The sequence below is a fragment of the Parasteatoda tepidariorum genome, chromosome 3 (genome assembly GCF_043381705.1).
Source record: "Parasteatoda tepidariorum isolate YZ-2023 chromosome 3, CAS_Ptep_4.0, whole genome shotgun sequence".
NCBI classification, from domain to species: Eukaryota; Metazoa; Arthropoda; class Arachnida; order Araneae; family Theridiidae; genus Parasteatoda; species Parasteatoda tepidariorum.
In genome coordinates this window covers 89,130,466-89,147,872 of record NC_092206.1, presented here as the reverse complement: position 1 = coordinate 89,147,872, position 17,407 = coordinate 89,130,466, and the positions used below count along the sequence as shown (strand labels likewise).

General features: G+C 30.0%; 1 protein-coding gene across 1 annotated transcript; it reads right to left on the bottom strand.

Annotated features, from left to right (window-relative positions):
- Positions 1-1,071: 1,071 nt before the first annotated feature.
- LOC122270700 (glutathione S-transferase 1) lies at positions 1,072-15,895 on the bottom strand (the record flags this gene model as incomplete). The annotated part of the gene is given in 5 exon segments (XM_043049125.2): positions 1,072-1,331; positions 3,471-3,635; positions 4,831-4,972; positions 5,417-5,475; positions 15,762-15,895. Coding segments are annotated over 5 exon segments (638 nt in total), but the record flags the coding sequence as incomplete, so codon positions are not given.
- Between the last annotated feature and the right edge of the window lie 1,512 nt (positions 15,896-17,407).

The following is a 17,407-nucleotide window of genomic DNA, read 5'->3' as shown; positions in this document are numbered from 1 at the left end:
ATCCACACTACGTCATAAGTATCCCATTGCGCCCACTAAAATCTGGCACTGAGACGAATTGTACCAACGACTATTTAATAATTAAATTGTTTATGTAATATAATGCATTTAATAAGCAATGTCAACTAAATGTTACTGTAACTTAAAAACGTCATTAAAGTCGAGATTTATTTGTCTCTACTTTTTTATAAACATAGATGTTAGTGTCATTTTATTCTTCAGTGTATATTTTACATAAAATATGCCATGTTGATTTGCTCAGATATTTTAATAACACTCATATTTATTTCTTTTGTTATTTTCTGGATATTTTGCTATCCAGAAAATAACAAAGTTTGTTTTGCTTTCCTTTGTTATTTTCCGGATCTTTTTTACGGATTTGAGACACTGCCGTTTCCTAAAGCAATTGCCATTAGTAAAAATTAAATTAACCTTTTTTGTGTCGTTACTAGAGATTTATAAGTAAACACAATTTAAAATAAATTATAATAGAATTGACAGCAGGTTAAGTTGCATTATTCTAATGCTAGAAAAAAAAATCAAGCGTTTTTTATGATCAAGATTCAAATTTCCCAATATTTTTAAGATTGGGGGTTAAAACTGATGCTAAAATCTGTTCCAAGTTTTAGAACTCTTAGCATAAATGGTTCTGGAGTAATAAGACAAACTCTTACTTTTATTATTAATATAATATTGATTTATTTTGCCTCATTAAATTTCGGAGTTCTCAGTGGATGGAGGTATTTAAGTGAAAGAATGTTTCGAGTGCATTTGGAAACAAACAATCAGCAAATAACCTTAAATAAAACCTGTATTTTGGTAGTAAATTGTAACACCATGAGAGCGAGCAGTTTAAATAAGTGTCAAGAATTAAAAAAAATCTAGCCAGTTAAACTGAAGGACAAGGAATAAAAGCGAGGCATTATCTTTACTTCCTCTTGTCACTTTCCACTCAGATCTACAATTTACAATTCTTAGATTAAAACATGCATATCGAAATAAAAGACAAATCGAAAAAGACATATAATAGACATATCAAAATAGACATATCGAAAAAGAGAACAACACAACTTAACGGAACAGTGATTTATTGAAATTCGTATTAAAACAAATGAATCGTATTTCTGTGAGAAAAAAACTTATGCTTCCAGAAGAAACAAATACATTTTAAAATGACGTAGCGTAACATTTCTTCATTTTTTAGATCTTAAAACTTCCTTGAATTCATTAATAGGAATTTCGTTGATTTCTTTAAAGTCTGGAACTTCTGATTTCATTTTGTTTAGCCAGGCAGTGATTTTAGGGTAAGCAGCATAACTGAAGTCCTTTAACTGGAATAAAAAGGAAACAGAATTAGTATAATTGTTATGTTACAGTACAATCTTGGAATTGTTTGTTCCAATGATGGCTAACAATTAAGGCTGTTTTTCGAAGGCTACATCGTAACATGAAAGGACGCTTTTTTAAGAATACTATGCTATTTTGATAACTGCTGTGAGTTTGCAATCGTTACTCATCATGACTGTTAGCGCAAGTTTAGTCTATCTAAAGCCAGCACTGTCAACGCTTACTTTGAAATTGGTGTAAAACGTCAATATGGGGAAAGGCCAGTTGTGTGAAAATGAAAAAAGTGTTTGTAGTCTAATTTTGTAAATATTTTACGTGAATCTGTTAATAATTTTAAAAAATTTTAAAAAATTGTTTTCATTTTTCAAATTTATTTTTTTCATTAAGTTTATTATGTATTCATATTTTCATTATTGATATATAGGACCAGAGAGATGTGAGTAAGAAGAATTTCATCACTTGAACGATGTTTTCATTTGCTTTGTTTATTTAATAGTCAGAAATATAATCTATGAATTCTGACTAATCGAATTCTGTAGTAGGATCATCCAGAATTCTGGACAGCCATACAGTGTACAGTTTTCCTTAGTTAGCAGCAGCATCTGATGGCAAAATTAGTAACTAATTATGAATTTCGGTAAGAATACGCCTTTTATTTTCCAAGCAAAAACGTGTCAAATTGATTTCTATCAATCTCTGATTAATCAAAATCCCCGATTTTTCACATTGCTACTTACTTTTGAGACAATCGGTACTTCTACACTGGAATACTTTCCCGTACCTTAAGAACTCCGAGGAGAAGACTGCCAAGAGAAAATTGCTCATGTTTTTTTTTCAAATTTGTAGAAAATATATTTATGCTAAATTTATTTCCTTCTATTTTACTGACCGATGTTAAAAAAAAATTTAACACGTAATAATTTCATTCGATTAACGGGTCTGGTTTTCAAAGTATGTCAATATTGTCTTTCTTTGACAATTACAGTTAATTATTTTGCAAATTTTCTGTTGCCTACCTTTTAAAGATCATTGTCAACTGTAGATTTATTTATTTACTAAAACTAGAGTTTTTACTAATATAAGTAAATTAAATATAAATATTGAATAAAAAATTACTTTTATAGTTAATACATTTATTAATTATTACACCTTATTACTCTTTTTTTAACTGAAATTTCACTTCTATGGCAATATAAAACTAACGAAAAAAAATATGTTAAAACGTGTGCGTACACGTGTAAAAAATACAAGCAAGTAACGAGTGAAAAGCGTGTAAAAATACAAGCAAGCATAAAAAATAACATTCAAAGTTGAGCAGAACTCAAGAAATCAAGAAAAACTGAATTATTCGGAATTGCAACCTAGTTGCACCAAGACATACCAACAAAACTGAGAACTAAATTTATATGACTTTGGTTTTTAACTGACGCGTGAGATCATATATCATATATCATATCATATATCATATCATATGTCACATCATATGTCACATCACATGTCACATCACATGTCACATCACATGTCACATCACATGTCACATCACATGTCCCATCACATGTCACATCATATCATATATCATATCATATATCATATCATATATCATATCATATATCATATCATATATCATATCATATATCATATCATATATCATATCTATAGTAAGTTAGAAATTGAAACTAGAAAAAAAATTTAAAAAAAAAAACACCATCAAAATCTAAGGAATCATGACTGAGGAAAGCGAAAATTGCAGAAAAGAAACCTAAAAAAAACGAAAAGGTAACTATTAGAAACACCATGTCCCATCAGGCAATATAACTGTATTATGATATTTTATGTCATTGCCACTTTACTATAAGAAAATGTGATGCAACATATGCAACAATTATAGTGATGCAACATATTTTGATTACGTTTTTGTGTCTTCCTCGCTTAAACTCTGATTTAAGACCCCTACGGTGTATAGTTTTTTTCCCATCACATTTTTCACAAGGATTCTAACCAAATAAATTTAGGGAGCTGATTTTAGAGCATATCGTACAACACGTTCAGCATAACGAAAACGTTTTATAGCTAATTACATTTCAGCTACTCAGGAATAATGAAGTAAATTTTAGTTGTCTTACTTCCGCAAAAGTTAGACTTGCAAGGATGGAGAGGTCAGCAACAGTCAGATGATCACCCGCAACGTATGGTGTCTTGGAAAGGAACTCTTCTAAGAACGCCAAGGTTTTCTCAAAAGCTTCCTTCTTTTCGGGATCTTCTGCTTTTCCCATGAATAATGTGGGATACTGAGAAAGAAGAACATCACATTAGGAAAAACTACAGAGATATGCAATAATTTTTGCTAAGAGAATGTAAAAAGACAAATTTCAAAGCGTGGCAATAAGCATACACTTTCTAAATAAATGGGTGCAGCTACGGTAATAATATTAAATACTAATTAACATGATGGGGTTATCGCTTTTTTAAAATATTGGTAATTGAACTTACGAAATTTTTATTAATCTTATGGTTGTTTTACTTCAGTTTCGTAAAATGCACTTGAATATTTTTTTTTCTTTAAACAATTTTGAATTTTAATGAAGACCAAGTGCATTTTTATCCTGGCACTAAAGACAAATTACGATTGATTAAAATAGTTTAATTTCTCCTGTATTATTATTTTTTTAAAACTTTTTACTATTTTGAATAATCATATTCATAAGTTTGACTTGCACCCTTTTACACTAATAGAAAAATAAATAAGGGTTATTTTTTCCAATTTCCCTTAAATGTTACTTAGTTTTTTGTCTGAACGAAGTTCCAATATAATTTATTTCAAAACCGATGTTGAACAGTCGACCCGATACTGAGCTTACGATCAGGAATGTTCAAATCTGTAGCCTTGTAATTCAACCCAGAAGAAAAGGGAACTCCTGGATTGAGCATTTGGAAAAAATAGCCTTTGTAGAAGACATTTTGATGGAACTAACCTGCATTTGCGTTACAAGAGAGGAAAAACACGAAAACCTCCCACGATCAGCCTGACAAATGATCCGTCTACCACTTAGGACTAGCACTCTGTTCCACTAGCAATGCGTTCAGTGAGAGTAGGAAGCAGAATTAGTTATAATCAGCCATCTCGCACTTGATTTGTTTAAGAGCATGTCAGCTTAAGATGCACCATTTTTAGTGAACCAATCAAATTCAATGTTCTTGCAGTAACATATAGTTGCTTCTTTTTCAACGAAACTATAACCCATTTTAAATAATTCTTTGATATACATCGTAAGAGTTAGTGTGAATTAAATTTCCGTCTGACGTGTTTAACTTTAAAAAGGCTTTGATATTGTTTTGAAAGTATATTTGTATAGTTTGATACCTAAATAAACGGAAGTATATGCTGTCACGGATGATCTGATTAACCGCGATGGTCATTTCTTAACTTGCAACGGAGTATAGCGTTACGTCAATAAGATATATAGAGGATATTAAAATACGAACCAGGTATTCACCCTCAGCCTTATAGAGAGTGCCAATATCGAAGTAAAGCAGCCTGTCGACAAGGGCTCTTTCTTTTGGATCCTTGGGATACAGAGGACTGTCCGGAGAATATTTGTTCACAAGGTATGTGCAAATAGCACGACTAAAAAACAACAAACATATTAATTATTCAAGTTAAAGAGTAAGCACATTTCATACAAAACTTGATTTATGGTTAATGCTTTTTATGTGAAATAATTAACATTCCATGAAAAGTAAACAACTTAATAACACTATTTAGTACGTTATTTTTGACTTTATATTTCAATGCTGTGACTTAATTTTTTTAAAAACAAATATTTTTAAAGCCTTTTGGTCTTAACAATATCTGAGGTTTTTGTCTTTGTAATTTTGTTTATTTTTGTATGATAATTAACCAGATATGTATTTATCGCTTCTCTCATTATCACCCCCCGGGTTAACTCCAGGTATTGCAAATACTTATTATCCCTAAAAAACTGGGGAGTGTGTCAAATGTGCTTCATGTTTTTTTTTTTAAACAGTAGTTTACTTTTTTACTAAGATTTTGATTTAAATTTCCTCTTACCTTTCCCAAAGATAGAATCCATTATCATCAATAGTGGGAACACCATGTTGTGGATTCATCTGCAATACAAACAGTAATTAAACGTTAAGAATGATTTTTTTTATAATAATTAGTAAAATTTAATATAAAAAAAAACTAATTATAACCGAATTATAAAGAATACATCAATTGTTAATGTCAATACACTTTTAGTTGCAAGGTAAAGAGAAAAATAAGAAATTTAATTAGAAAAAATTAGTAGCAAAGAGTTCAATACATCAACATATTATAAGAGGTAATAACAAGTAGAGGATAAAGAAGAGAGTTTAGGAGGTTAAACAAAATCTTAAGGTTTTTATTATCTGGATACTTTAAAACGAATATTACCACCCTACAAAATTTTATCATCTTGTGATACTCGCCATGCATTTTTCGCGAATTCCGTGAGTGAAAGTTGGAAAACCCTAACGGTAATATTTAAAAATATCCAAATACTATGCGATTTAGAATAAGGTGAGGATGGTTTTCAAGAATGAAAAATGTTTGTTCTGTGCCATTCAGGTATTAACTGCTCTGATAGAATGAATTAAGAAAAGATAATCAAATTTATTCAGTATGCTATCCACGTAACTAGAGTTATTTGTTTTAATTATTGCGAGTCATGAATTTAGTTTTTAAAATTTTAACATCACCATTAAAAGATAAACTATGATTTATTTCAGTTAAGGTTTTTTTTTCTTGCATTTTTAAGAATATAATTTTTGAAGAGTAGACAAATTTATCCCATACTAATTTTCAAAATGCAATAAAAGTTCCCGAAATTTAATTGTATGAAAGAGCTTGGAATGGTAAATCAATATTTATTATTAAATGCACATTTAAAAAAAAATATATTCAGTGTTTACTGAATATAATTTTTTTAAACTGGATTGGATTAATTTCTTTAAACTGGATAATTTTTTTAAACTGACTTTTTTGATTTACTGAAGTAAATCAAAAAGCTTCACATGAGGCAGTGTACATTTTAAATAACGCAAAAAAGGTAACTGAAACATAAATTGATTAACAAAAATCAATATGAATTATTGTAACTATATATTAAGCCAAAAATTAGTTTCGGTGACTCCATAAAAAATGTCAATTAAATTATTGCTAAATTCAACTCAAAATTTTAAACTTTTTTGAAACTCTTTCGACCCTAGCGTCCTACAATTAGAACACATCATTACATTACTCTCTAAATTCTCCATTTTTATAGTTTTTTTTTATGGCGATTCGGCAGAATTCGACACTAAAAATGAGGAACATTGATAGATGCTTTAATTTATTTTATAACCGTCGATGAACAACCGACTCAATTTTGGGTTTTCGACCACTAATATTCAACTCCCCAGCCTAGTAATTTTAAATCCAATCCAGAAGACAAAGAAACTCCTGGATCAAGTATTTAGAGAAATGTTGCCCTCATGGAGAACTTTTTGATGGAACTAACCAGCATTTGTGTTACATGAAGAGATAACCTCCCACGGTTACCTGACGGCAATCCATGATCAGTCTACCACTGAGAATATTTTATCTTAACACTGTGGTGGTGCAAGGCGGGTGAGGAATTCGCTATCGCTGGGATTCGAACCCGGTTCACCTCATTGGAAAGTGAAAGCTCTATACCCTCAGCCACCATGGTTCAGGTGCTGTAAGATTTTATATGTAACGATATATAGAATGCAGTGTTTCTAACCAGTCATAAATTTTTATCTACTCAATTCATATTTCAAGGCTGAAGGAGATAAAAGAATGTATATTATGTTCCGCATATTATTTCAAAATTTGGGAAAGAACAAAATAATGAATTTGTAACAATACAAAAAGATTGAATTGTCTTATTAATCTTTATGGTTTTTTCTATTATCGAAACAATGAAGAAGATAGATAAGAAAAGAGAATGGATTCCTCAATACCAACTCCCTCCTCTTTTATCAGAATGACACTATTTTATTTTGTAGTTTTTTTAGCGTATCATAATAATTGTTCAATTATTTTTTAAAAAAAACTTAAATGCTAAGAATGTTTATTATGTAAATGTGATAATATTTCCAAATACTTTTGAATGAAATTACCCCCATAGTAGATTACAATAAAGTTTCTAAGCAAAATTTTAACTTAAAATATCTTTTTAGCAAACTTTAATTATCTTAATTTTTATTCTCATCGAACACATGTATTTAGTAAGTGTGTTTGAGTTGATTGATTGAATGTGCAATTTAATGGTACAACTGCTTTAATGTTCATAGCAGGAATAGTTAGGATGTATTCTAAGTAACAAAATCTTATGGTATCAAAACCTATCTGAGAAACCAGAGTAAGAACGAAACTAAGACAACTAACTGAGAAACCTATGTAAGAGCAAAACTAAGACAACTAACTGAGAAACCTATGTCAGAACAAAACTAAGACAACTAACTGAGAAACCTACGTCAGAACAAAACTAAGACAGCTAACTGAGAAACCTACGTCAGAACAAAACTAGGGAGCGTCAGAACAAAACCAAGACAACTAACTGAGAAACCTATGTCAGAACAAAACTAGGGAGCCGTGAAACATTTGTATTTATCACAAGAAGACAGCTATCGAACAAAGGATAGCATTTCAGCATAAAAGTGATAAACTAAAACTGGTACTGTAAGGTACCTTTTTATTTACTTCTCACTAGAGCTGCACAATGGGCTTATAGGCGATGGTCTGGGAAAAATCCTTGACGATGATCCGGAGGAAACACAGATAGATTATATCCCGTTTTACAGGACACATTTACACAACAAACATCCATACGCAGATCGTAATTTAGACCTGAACCAGAGCATGATCAATCTCCGATCCAGTAACCCCCCCAGAGGTATTGATTTGTTATGGGAATTTGGAGGACATCGTGACCTCGACAGATTTAGCGTGCGCCGGTTACTATTTTGTACACGGGGAGTCTTCGGTCGACGGAGATCGAACTCACTACCTCTCGAACATGAGCTCAACGCCTTACTAGCTAGGCTATACCAGCCAAACTATGACTGCCAGGAATGAAAGCATGAGAATAAGACTAGTAAATAAGTATGCGACCAAAGCTGGAAAGTATAAAATTTTAGACTGGTGAACATAAAAGTGTGAGAGACTAAGACTTAATAGGAAATAAGAAATAAAAAAAGGTAAGCATAAAGGTAAAGTTGCTGCTTCGTAAAACAAAAAATTATTTAACATAATATAAGCTCTTCAACGTTTATTTCATAATCATTAAAATGACTAGCACATAAAAGGTTAAAAAAAAACAGTTTTAAAGAACAAAAAGAAAGATCTATTGATTGAAGAGCATAGAGAGTCACAGAGAAAAAAAGTATTAAAAGAATTAATCAATGAACAAAGTATAATATTATGCGAAAGCAGGACAATGAGCTTTAGTTGTCATTTAGGGATAGCGTTCAAATATTGAAAAATGTGGTTTCACGACATTTTTCGCCAAATTATTAAAAGCCTCAGAAACATGTGACATAATTGACTAAGCAACTAACGGAAAAGTTAAGTTTTAATACCAGATTAATCCCTCCCTTTTTTTTCAACCAAAATTTTTTTTTTCAATTTTTGTCTTCATCTTATTAATTTTTATATTAATATTAATATTCGCCTCATTGTTTTAAATCCCCTTAAGCGACAATGGTCTACTTTTTTATCAATACCAGCTTAAAGCTATTTTATTTATTTCTCAGTAAATAGAATTTGGATCTTATGCTAGATAATGATAAGCCACATTTTAAATAGCTCAGGACAGGATAGCATTTTTTTAAGATCTTGTTTGGTAAAACGTTTCTGTATCTAGTGGAAATTATAGAAATTTGTAGTGTAACTAACTGTAAACAATATTAAAGAATAGTGTATGTATATTTCCCCAAATCTTTCACACCATAGAATACAAGAAAAACTATAATAAAGGATCTTGACTATTCTGAACATTCTGATAAATTATTACGTAGTGAATTTATTCAATCCTTAAGTTTTGATATTACCCCTTTGCCTTTCTTCGAAACCTTACACGAGTCTAATAGAATAACTTAAGGGGTCACAGTACGTTTGCAAAATTTTTTTTAAAATAAAGGTATAATAATTCATTTTGTGGAAGCTTTACATGCTCATTTAAATTATAATCAATAATATATCTTCAAAAAATAATTAAACTGTTTGATTTTTTAAAAATTTAAAAAGAAAAATTTAAATCCCTAAGACTCTTTTATTTAACATATTTTCAGAATTTTTTTTTCTTAGTGCTTGCAATTTTCTTAGTGCTTGCAATCTTAACAATTTTGTGCGATACTCGCCANAAAAGAATTAATCAATGAACAAAGTATAATATTATGCGAAAGCAGGACAATGAGCATTTTTTCGCCAAATTATTAAAAGCCTCAGAAACATGTGACATAATTGACTAAGCAACTAACGGAAAAGTTAAGTTTTAATACCAGATTAATCCCGCCCTTTTTTTCTGACAAAGTTAAAATTTTCAACTTTTGTTTTCGTCTTATTAATTTTTATATTAATATTAATATTCGCCTTATTGTTTTAAATCCCCTTAAGCGACAATGGTCTACTTTTTTATCAATACCCAGTTTAAAGCTATTTTACTTATTTCTCAGTAAATAGAGTTTGGATCTTATGCTCTATAATGACAATCCACATTTTTAATAACTCAAGATAGCATTTTTTCAAGATCTTGCTTGGTAAAACGTTTATGTATCTAGTGGAAATTATAGAAACTTGTAGAGTAACTGTGAACAATATTAAAGAATAGTGTGTGTATATTTTACCAAACCTTTCACACCATGGAATACAAGAAAAACTATAATAAAGGATCTTGACTGTTCTGAACATTCTGATGAATTATTACGTAGTGAATTTATTCGATCCCTAAGTTTTGATTTTACCCCTTTTCCTTTCTTCGAAACCTTACACAAGTCTAATAGAATAACTTAAGGGGTCACAGTACCTTTGCAAAATTTTTTTTTGAAATAAAGGTATAATAATTCATTTTGTGGAAGCTTTACATGTTCATTTAAATTTAATCATTTTTTGAAGATATATTATTGATTATAACTGTTTGATTTTTTTAAAATTTAAAAAAAAAATTAAATCCGTATAACTTTTTTTTAACATAATTTCCGTATTTTTTTTCTTATTGCTTGCAATATTCATCTCAATAGTTTTGTGCATTCATTTGTTGATATATCAGTTAGAATATTTTTTTATGGATTATTTTGTAAAAAAGGTAGAAAAAAAGGTTAAAAATTCCTGTTAGGTATATATAACATGCTGTAAAAATTTTAATACCTCATAAAATGCTTATTCCATGCACAATTGAAATAAGTGTATTATACTTAAGATAAAAAAGTTTACTTCAAAGATTTATCTTAAATAGAAAAAATTCTTTAGGGATTCAATTAAGATTAAAACACAAAATTATCATCTATGATAAAAAGCACTTTAAAGTCTGTCTGCCGAGCAAGTTTCTGTACTAGCACAATCTAAAATCATTCATAACTTTTTTAAAAATGTAGATAGAGAGGTGATTTTTTTTCAGTGCATTTGAAATTGTTCGAAGTTTTAATCTAAGCAATAATTTTTTCCCTCGATATTTTGGTCATTTTTTGGCTGACCCCTTAAATCAAAATATTTTCATTAAGGAAACAAAATTGCTATTGATATTGAAAACTGAATTATGATCATTAACCATTTCCGAGTGCAATTGGTAGTTAACCCTCAAGGGTATGAGTCATTCTAAAGAATTATGGCACATAATCCGCTACCAACCGGTGTCCCAGATATTTAGAATTAATCTCTTGCAAACATGTAGTGACACTCATTATTTAGAATTGACTTAAAAAGAAAGTTAAAATCCACAGGTCGTGAGATCAGGTCACGTTCTTATTTTGAGCGTTAAGAAACATTGACACTTTAGAAATCCCATCGATTGCAACACATTGAATGAATTACCTGACTTTGACGAATCAACCCACCAATGCTTTATATGTTATTGAAACTGAGATGCAAATGTTTTCTTTTTATTAAAATCAAGTTTATTCATTGGAGTGGGACGAGATAAAGGTGAAAGTAACAGCTGGCCATTCGCCGTGTGGCGAGTCAACAACAAAAAAAAAAAGTGGCGACTTCAATTAAATAAACAACTAGCCACTTTTAATTTTTTTTTGAAAATTATTAAATGATAAAAGTACATCAATGCAAAAAGAGTCTAGAAAACAGAATTTTAATTAAAATTCCCAATGATTAGATTCAGAATTTTGATCTTTCAGAATCCATCAATTAATAATGAAAAGATTCATGTGGAAGGAGAGTTCTTTAATGATTCACATATTTCAAAGTTGTAATGAATACATTACATGAATTTAGCTGCCAAATTATTTTTTCAAATATTTCAGTTCGTTTAACTAAATTCTGTCAAATATTTATATAATTTTTTATAATTGAATTAGCTTTTTATAGCTGTAGATTATTTAGAGTGATTAAAAAAAAATTGTGGCTTTTAAATCGCAAAAAGTGTCGATAAAATGAAAAGGACCTATCGATATCGGTCACAGACTCAATAGGATTAAGGAGAAAGTGGCTACTAATTTGTCTACCGTCCACTGGCTACTCACTGAAAACGTGAATTTTTAGGATACGATTGCAAGGATACGATGCAATTGATTATGAAATTAATTTCTGAATAAAATGATTTGCGATTTTTTAAAGCGAAACAACTTTTCTATGGATCTGCACGAAAAAGTAACATATAAAATATTGCTTGCATAAAAATAGAGTTTATGTAGTCTCGGCTAATTTCTCAAATAATAGAATCATTTCATGTCAAGTTCATATAAATTATACGTAGTCTCGGCTAAGTTTCCAAATAATAGATTCCTTCCATATAAAGTTTATGTAGTTGCGACTAATTTTTCAAATCGAATCATTTCCCGTAAAGTTCATACACAATTCATGTAGTCTCGGTTAATTTTCCAAATAACAAATTCATTCCAGATAAAGTTTAGGTAGTTTCGGCTAAATTTTAAAATAATAGAATCATTTCACGTAAATTTCATATTAAATTTATGCAATCTCGGCAAATTTTTCATATAATAAAATCGTTTCTTGCAAAGTTCATATAAAATTTATGTAGTCTCGGCTAACTTTCCAAATAATAGATTCATTCCATATAAAGTTTATCTTAAGTTGTGTTGTAAGAATTTCTTATAAAAATTTTAAAAGATTTTAAGTACCGTCATGTGGGGCTACTTTGTGCAAATTCGAATTTGGCACTTTTCAAGTGGTGCTTTTCAGTATTATGTTTTTTTCACGTTAAAAATGTGTGAAATTTGAAGATAGAAGTCTTCACTACAAACTACAAACATTACTACAAACATTTTTTCGAATTTTAAAGCAATCTCAGAGTGCGTTTTGTTTATCTAATGTCAACAACTTTCCGAGAACGTCGGACGTCGAAAAGTGTGCGAGGAAACTTCAGCTGTGAAATGCAAAGACGTTGATAAAACAATTGTCGTAAATGTAAAAAATTTTTTAAATATATTAATAAACAATTATATCATGTTAGCGTTAAAAAATTTGAAAATTAATAACAAATAAAGGGAGAATGAAAAAATGTACTGTGGGGCTACTTTGAGCAAAGTTTCAATCGTTTTTTTTTACGACAGAAAAATTGTCAGACGTTATAAAAAAAATACATGGAACGAGAAACTACCGTGATTACACTTTAGAAAATCTGCAACAATGTTTGCAAGCAGTTGCTGGTGGTATGTCGATTGCAGAAGCTTATCGGAAGTACAAAATCCATAGAAATACTATCTCTAATAAAATTCACAAGAAACACGTGAAACGTGCAGGTAAACTATTATTTTTCTTCTACAAAGATTTCTCTAATGAATTAATCAAACGATTTTACACATAAAAATATATTTTACAGGACATCAGGTGATTTTGACAGAAACTGAAGAGCAAGTTCTGTCATGTTCATTCAAGCATGTTATGCTCAAATTTATCAATATTATAAATGTTAATGAATATGTAATAATTATTATTTTTGGAATTTCATTCATTTCAATGTTCAAAAATGCATATGGTTTCTTTTTGTTTAAACTCCAATGTTTTGAAATAAACATTCTTTTTAAGAAAAAATTCTTTATAAAAAATATTTTTTTAACGATGAAAATTATTTTCAAACTAATATCTTTACATATCCTGATGTTTTTGTTATTAAAATGTCAACAATTAACTTTTTTAACAATTTTATATCAATATTTTACTAAAAACATGGTTATTAAACTGAATTCCTATCAGTGCACAAAGTAGCCCCACTTGGGGGCTACTTTGTGCAAGGTATGTTTTGACTTATCATTTGTAAATATTACATGCAAATAATGCCAACAGGGATCTGTCTAGGTTTTTCTAAAAGGTACCTATTTTGTGAAAATTTAGACATAATTTGAGAAAAATTAAAAATTATATTAAAAAATTAAAAAATATATTAAAAAATCAACACAAAAATATTAATTTATCGTTTCTTAAGGGATACAGAAATAAAATTTTAAGAAAAAGTATTTTGTGAAACTACCGTTTTTCCTAAAGTTGAATTTGTGAAGGTACCGCTAAACGGTAGTAAATTCGGCCTGCACAGGCCCCTGGCCAATATTGATCAAATTCACTCGTCTGAGTCCAGTTATGAATATAATATAGATAGATTTTACTGAAGTTTAAATTAACATAGTTTTTTTACATGTCAAAGTTCGAAAACTGCGAAATCCTGCACAAAGTAGCTCCACATGACGGTAAACGATAAGTTTGTGGTTTATTTGAATTTATTTATGTTATTTAAAAACCATTTAATTTTCATCTGCTTTCTTTAAAAATTTCACAAGAAACTCTTGCAACACATTTTAAGATTAACTTGGGTCGACTTCATAGCATCATTTATTGTAAAAGTCTTTTGATTTCTCACTATTTCATTTAAAACTGAAGATCCTTGGAACGATACGGAGGACCTTACAAGACCTTTAATCGTATCTTTTCATGCCTATTACATACAATCGATGCCTGAATCACAAATAATAGTCTTTTCTAAGCATTTCCGTGTGCGTGATCATAACACACGCAATTGTTTTGAAGAGAAATGAATTCGCTAAAGATTGCTTTATTATAAAAAACATAAAAAAAGTTAATTTTCCTGATATCAAACAATTGCATCATCAACTTCGAAGACACTTAGGATTAACTATTTCCTTAATGTTGCATTGTGATAGAAGTAATATAAGCTTTCCTTTCTTTATCTTTAGTGAGAGACTTTATTACGAAATGATAACGTTAAGATAAATCTACTAAACACATATAAAGCAGGGATCTTTGAAAGTTGAAATTCCAGGAGGGAACNGGAAACTCCTGAATCAGTACCCCTAGAGGTATGGTTTGCTATGGGAACATGGAGGACTTTGTGACTCGACAGATTTAACGTGCATCAGTCACCATTTACTACATGGGTAGTCTTCGGCTGGCGGAAATTGAGCCTACAACATCTTGGATACGGACCCAGTACCCTACCAACTAGGCTAACCCAGCCCTTGCTAACATTACATTGAAAAATGTACTCTTAAAAGATAACAGAACTTGCAGCATAACTCTTTAGTAATTGCACCATATTAAAAACTGCACACTTAAGTATCAAAGAAAGAACTTATATCAATGTTTTTAATGTTTGCAATAAATCAATAATTGTATCTTTTTAAGGCACGGAAAAAAACTCATAAGAAAACTCTTTACTTGCAATACATTAAAAATTATATCCCTTTGTGGTACAAAAAATAACTTACAGAAAGATTTTTAACTAATTACATTAAATTAAAAATAACACCCTCAGGTAATAAGGAAAGAACTCATAGCAAACTTTCACTGCTCGCATTAAATTCATAACTGTACCCTTTTAAGGTATGGAAAAAAAAGAGCTTACAGCATGATTTTTTAGTAATTACACCAAATTAAAAATGGCACAATTAGGTATCTAAGAAAGAACTTATAACCAAACTTCAAATGCTTGGTACTCATTTATCGACCCACTGAAGGGATGAAAGGCTGAATCAACCTTGCCCGGACCGAGGATCGAACCCAGGGCCTGTAGCACAGGAGCGCGAAGCGCTACCACTCAGCCACCGGGCGTCAATTATTTTTGATAAGTCAACTATTTTATAAGATTTAACTAAACAAATAATAAATCCAGATATTTTTTTTTTAAAAAAACAAGATTTTAAGAATACACATAATCAGCTCTACGTACTTTAACATAGTCAGGTTTCAATTGCTCTCCAGCTAATAAATCAACATATTTCAGATTTAAGTCAACACCCAAACATTTGGCTGTCATTAGAACGGCCCTGGTGGGACCGCTTGCAGGGTGGTAATACAAATCGATCGTCATCTTTGCTAAGTCTAAAGAGAATCTGAAGAACTAACTTCTAACTTCAGCTCTTATCTTCTATCTTAATCAGTTGATAATTCTATCTTAATCCTTATCATCTATCTTAATCAGTCTTCAGCTTCTTATTTACTCAGCTGATAATTTTGACTCTCATTCTTCAGACGAGGGGAGGACGAAGGCTCCAAGTGTGAGGGAAGTTAGGCAAAAGCTACATTGTTTCAATTGTAGTTGAAGGTTGACATCATAAAACTTCAAAAGCTACTTGTTTTGTTAGTTTATCTTTTCTTGATGATTATCCTCCCCCCTTGGTGCTTTCAGACTTTTATTTTATTCCCCCCGGCCATATCGGTATGTCAGTGGGGGGGGGGAGGAAGTCGCGTACATCAGGGCACAAAATGTTGAAAAATTTTAAATGTCCCATCTAGCATGTCAGTCCATAGCTCACGGGGACATTTTCGGTAGATTTATTTCGCTACAGAGATAAACTTCATGACGAATTTTTTTCAAAGAAAAAGAAAGATTCCTTTCTTCTCAGGAAAGTTAATAATTCTTTAAAAAAATATATTTGTTTCCTTCTAATGTACAAATAAATTTTTCTTTGTTTTAGAAAGTTTAATTATAGCTGATTTCATATTTACAAGCAATGAGTTTAAAATCAATAAACGAAATGTAAGAAGGTTATGATAACTCAGAAGTTTCATAAGTTTGGTGACCAAAGATCTACATCATACAAGCTAGAATGAAATTTTCACTTGCCCTAGCAATAGCTTATTACTGAAAAAAAAATAATGATAATAGCAATTATTACTCTGTCTAAAAATGACCTTAGCTGCATTGTCTGCATCAGTACTTTTATTTTAAGCATAAATTTGAAGTATTAATAATTATTAGCAGAGAAATTGGTATTTACAAGGAAGATACAAATAATCAAGTCTAAGCCTGTCCTCCGCATGAAATTAATATAAGTTATAAGGGTATTTAAATGAAAATTAATTGTATCCCTGATTTATTGATATTGCCTGCAAAAGTTATTTTTCATTTCTCTTAAATATTATTATCTATTAATACGTTTTTAATTTGGAATATTCATTAAAAATTAAGGTTTAAAAGCATAAATGTTTTATCTTAATAAAGAAATCTCATGATGTTATCTTATTATGCAACATTTTATAATAAAGATATGAGTTACCGTTTTACAATCATTAAACAGAACATAAAATGGATAAGAAAAATAAATATTACTTATGCAAAACTGTGTTTTGTAAAAATATGCAATTAAAATAATGAATACAAAAAAAAATGACTATTTGAAATTCTAGAGCGATTTCAAGAATAAACTTTCGCATTATTGCTAAATAATATCATCCGGCAAAAGAATATTTGGAACAATTTTGTGTTCATCAAAAATTTAAATAAATTGTGATTGAAGCTGTAACGGTAATCGCAAAAAAATTATTTTATCCCTATAGAATTGTAAAACTCAATCTGTGAAGCCAAATAAGTGT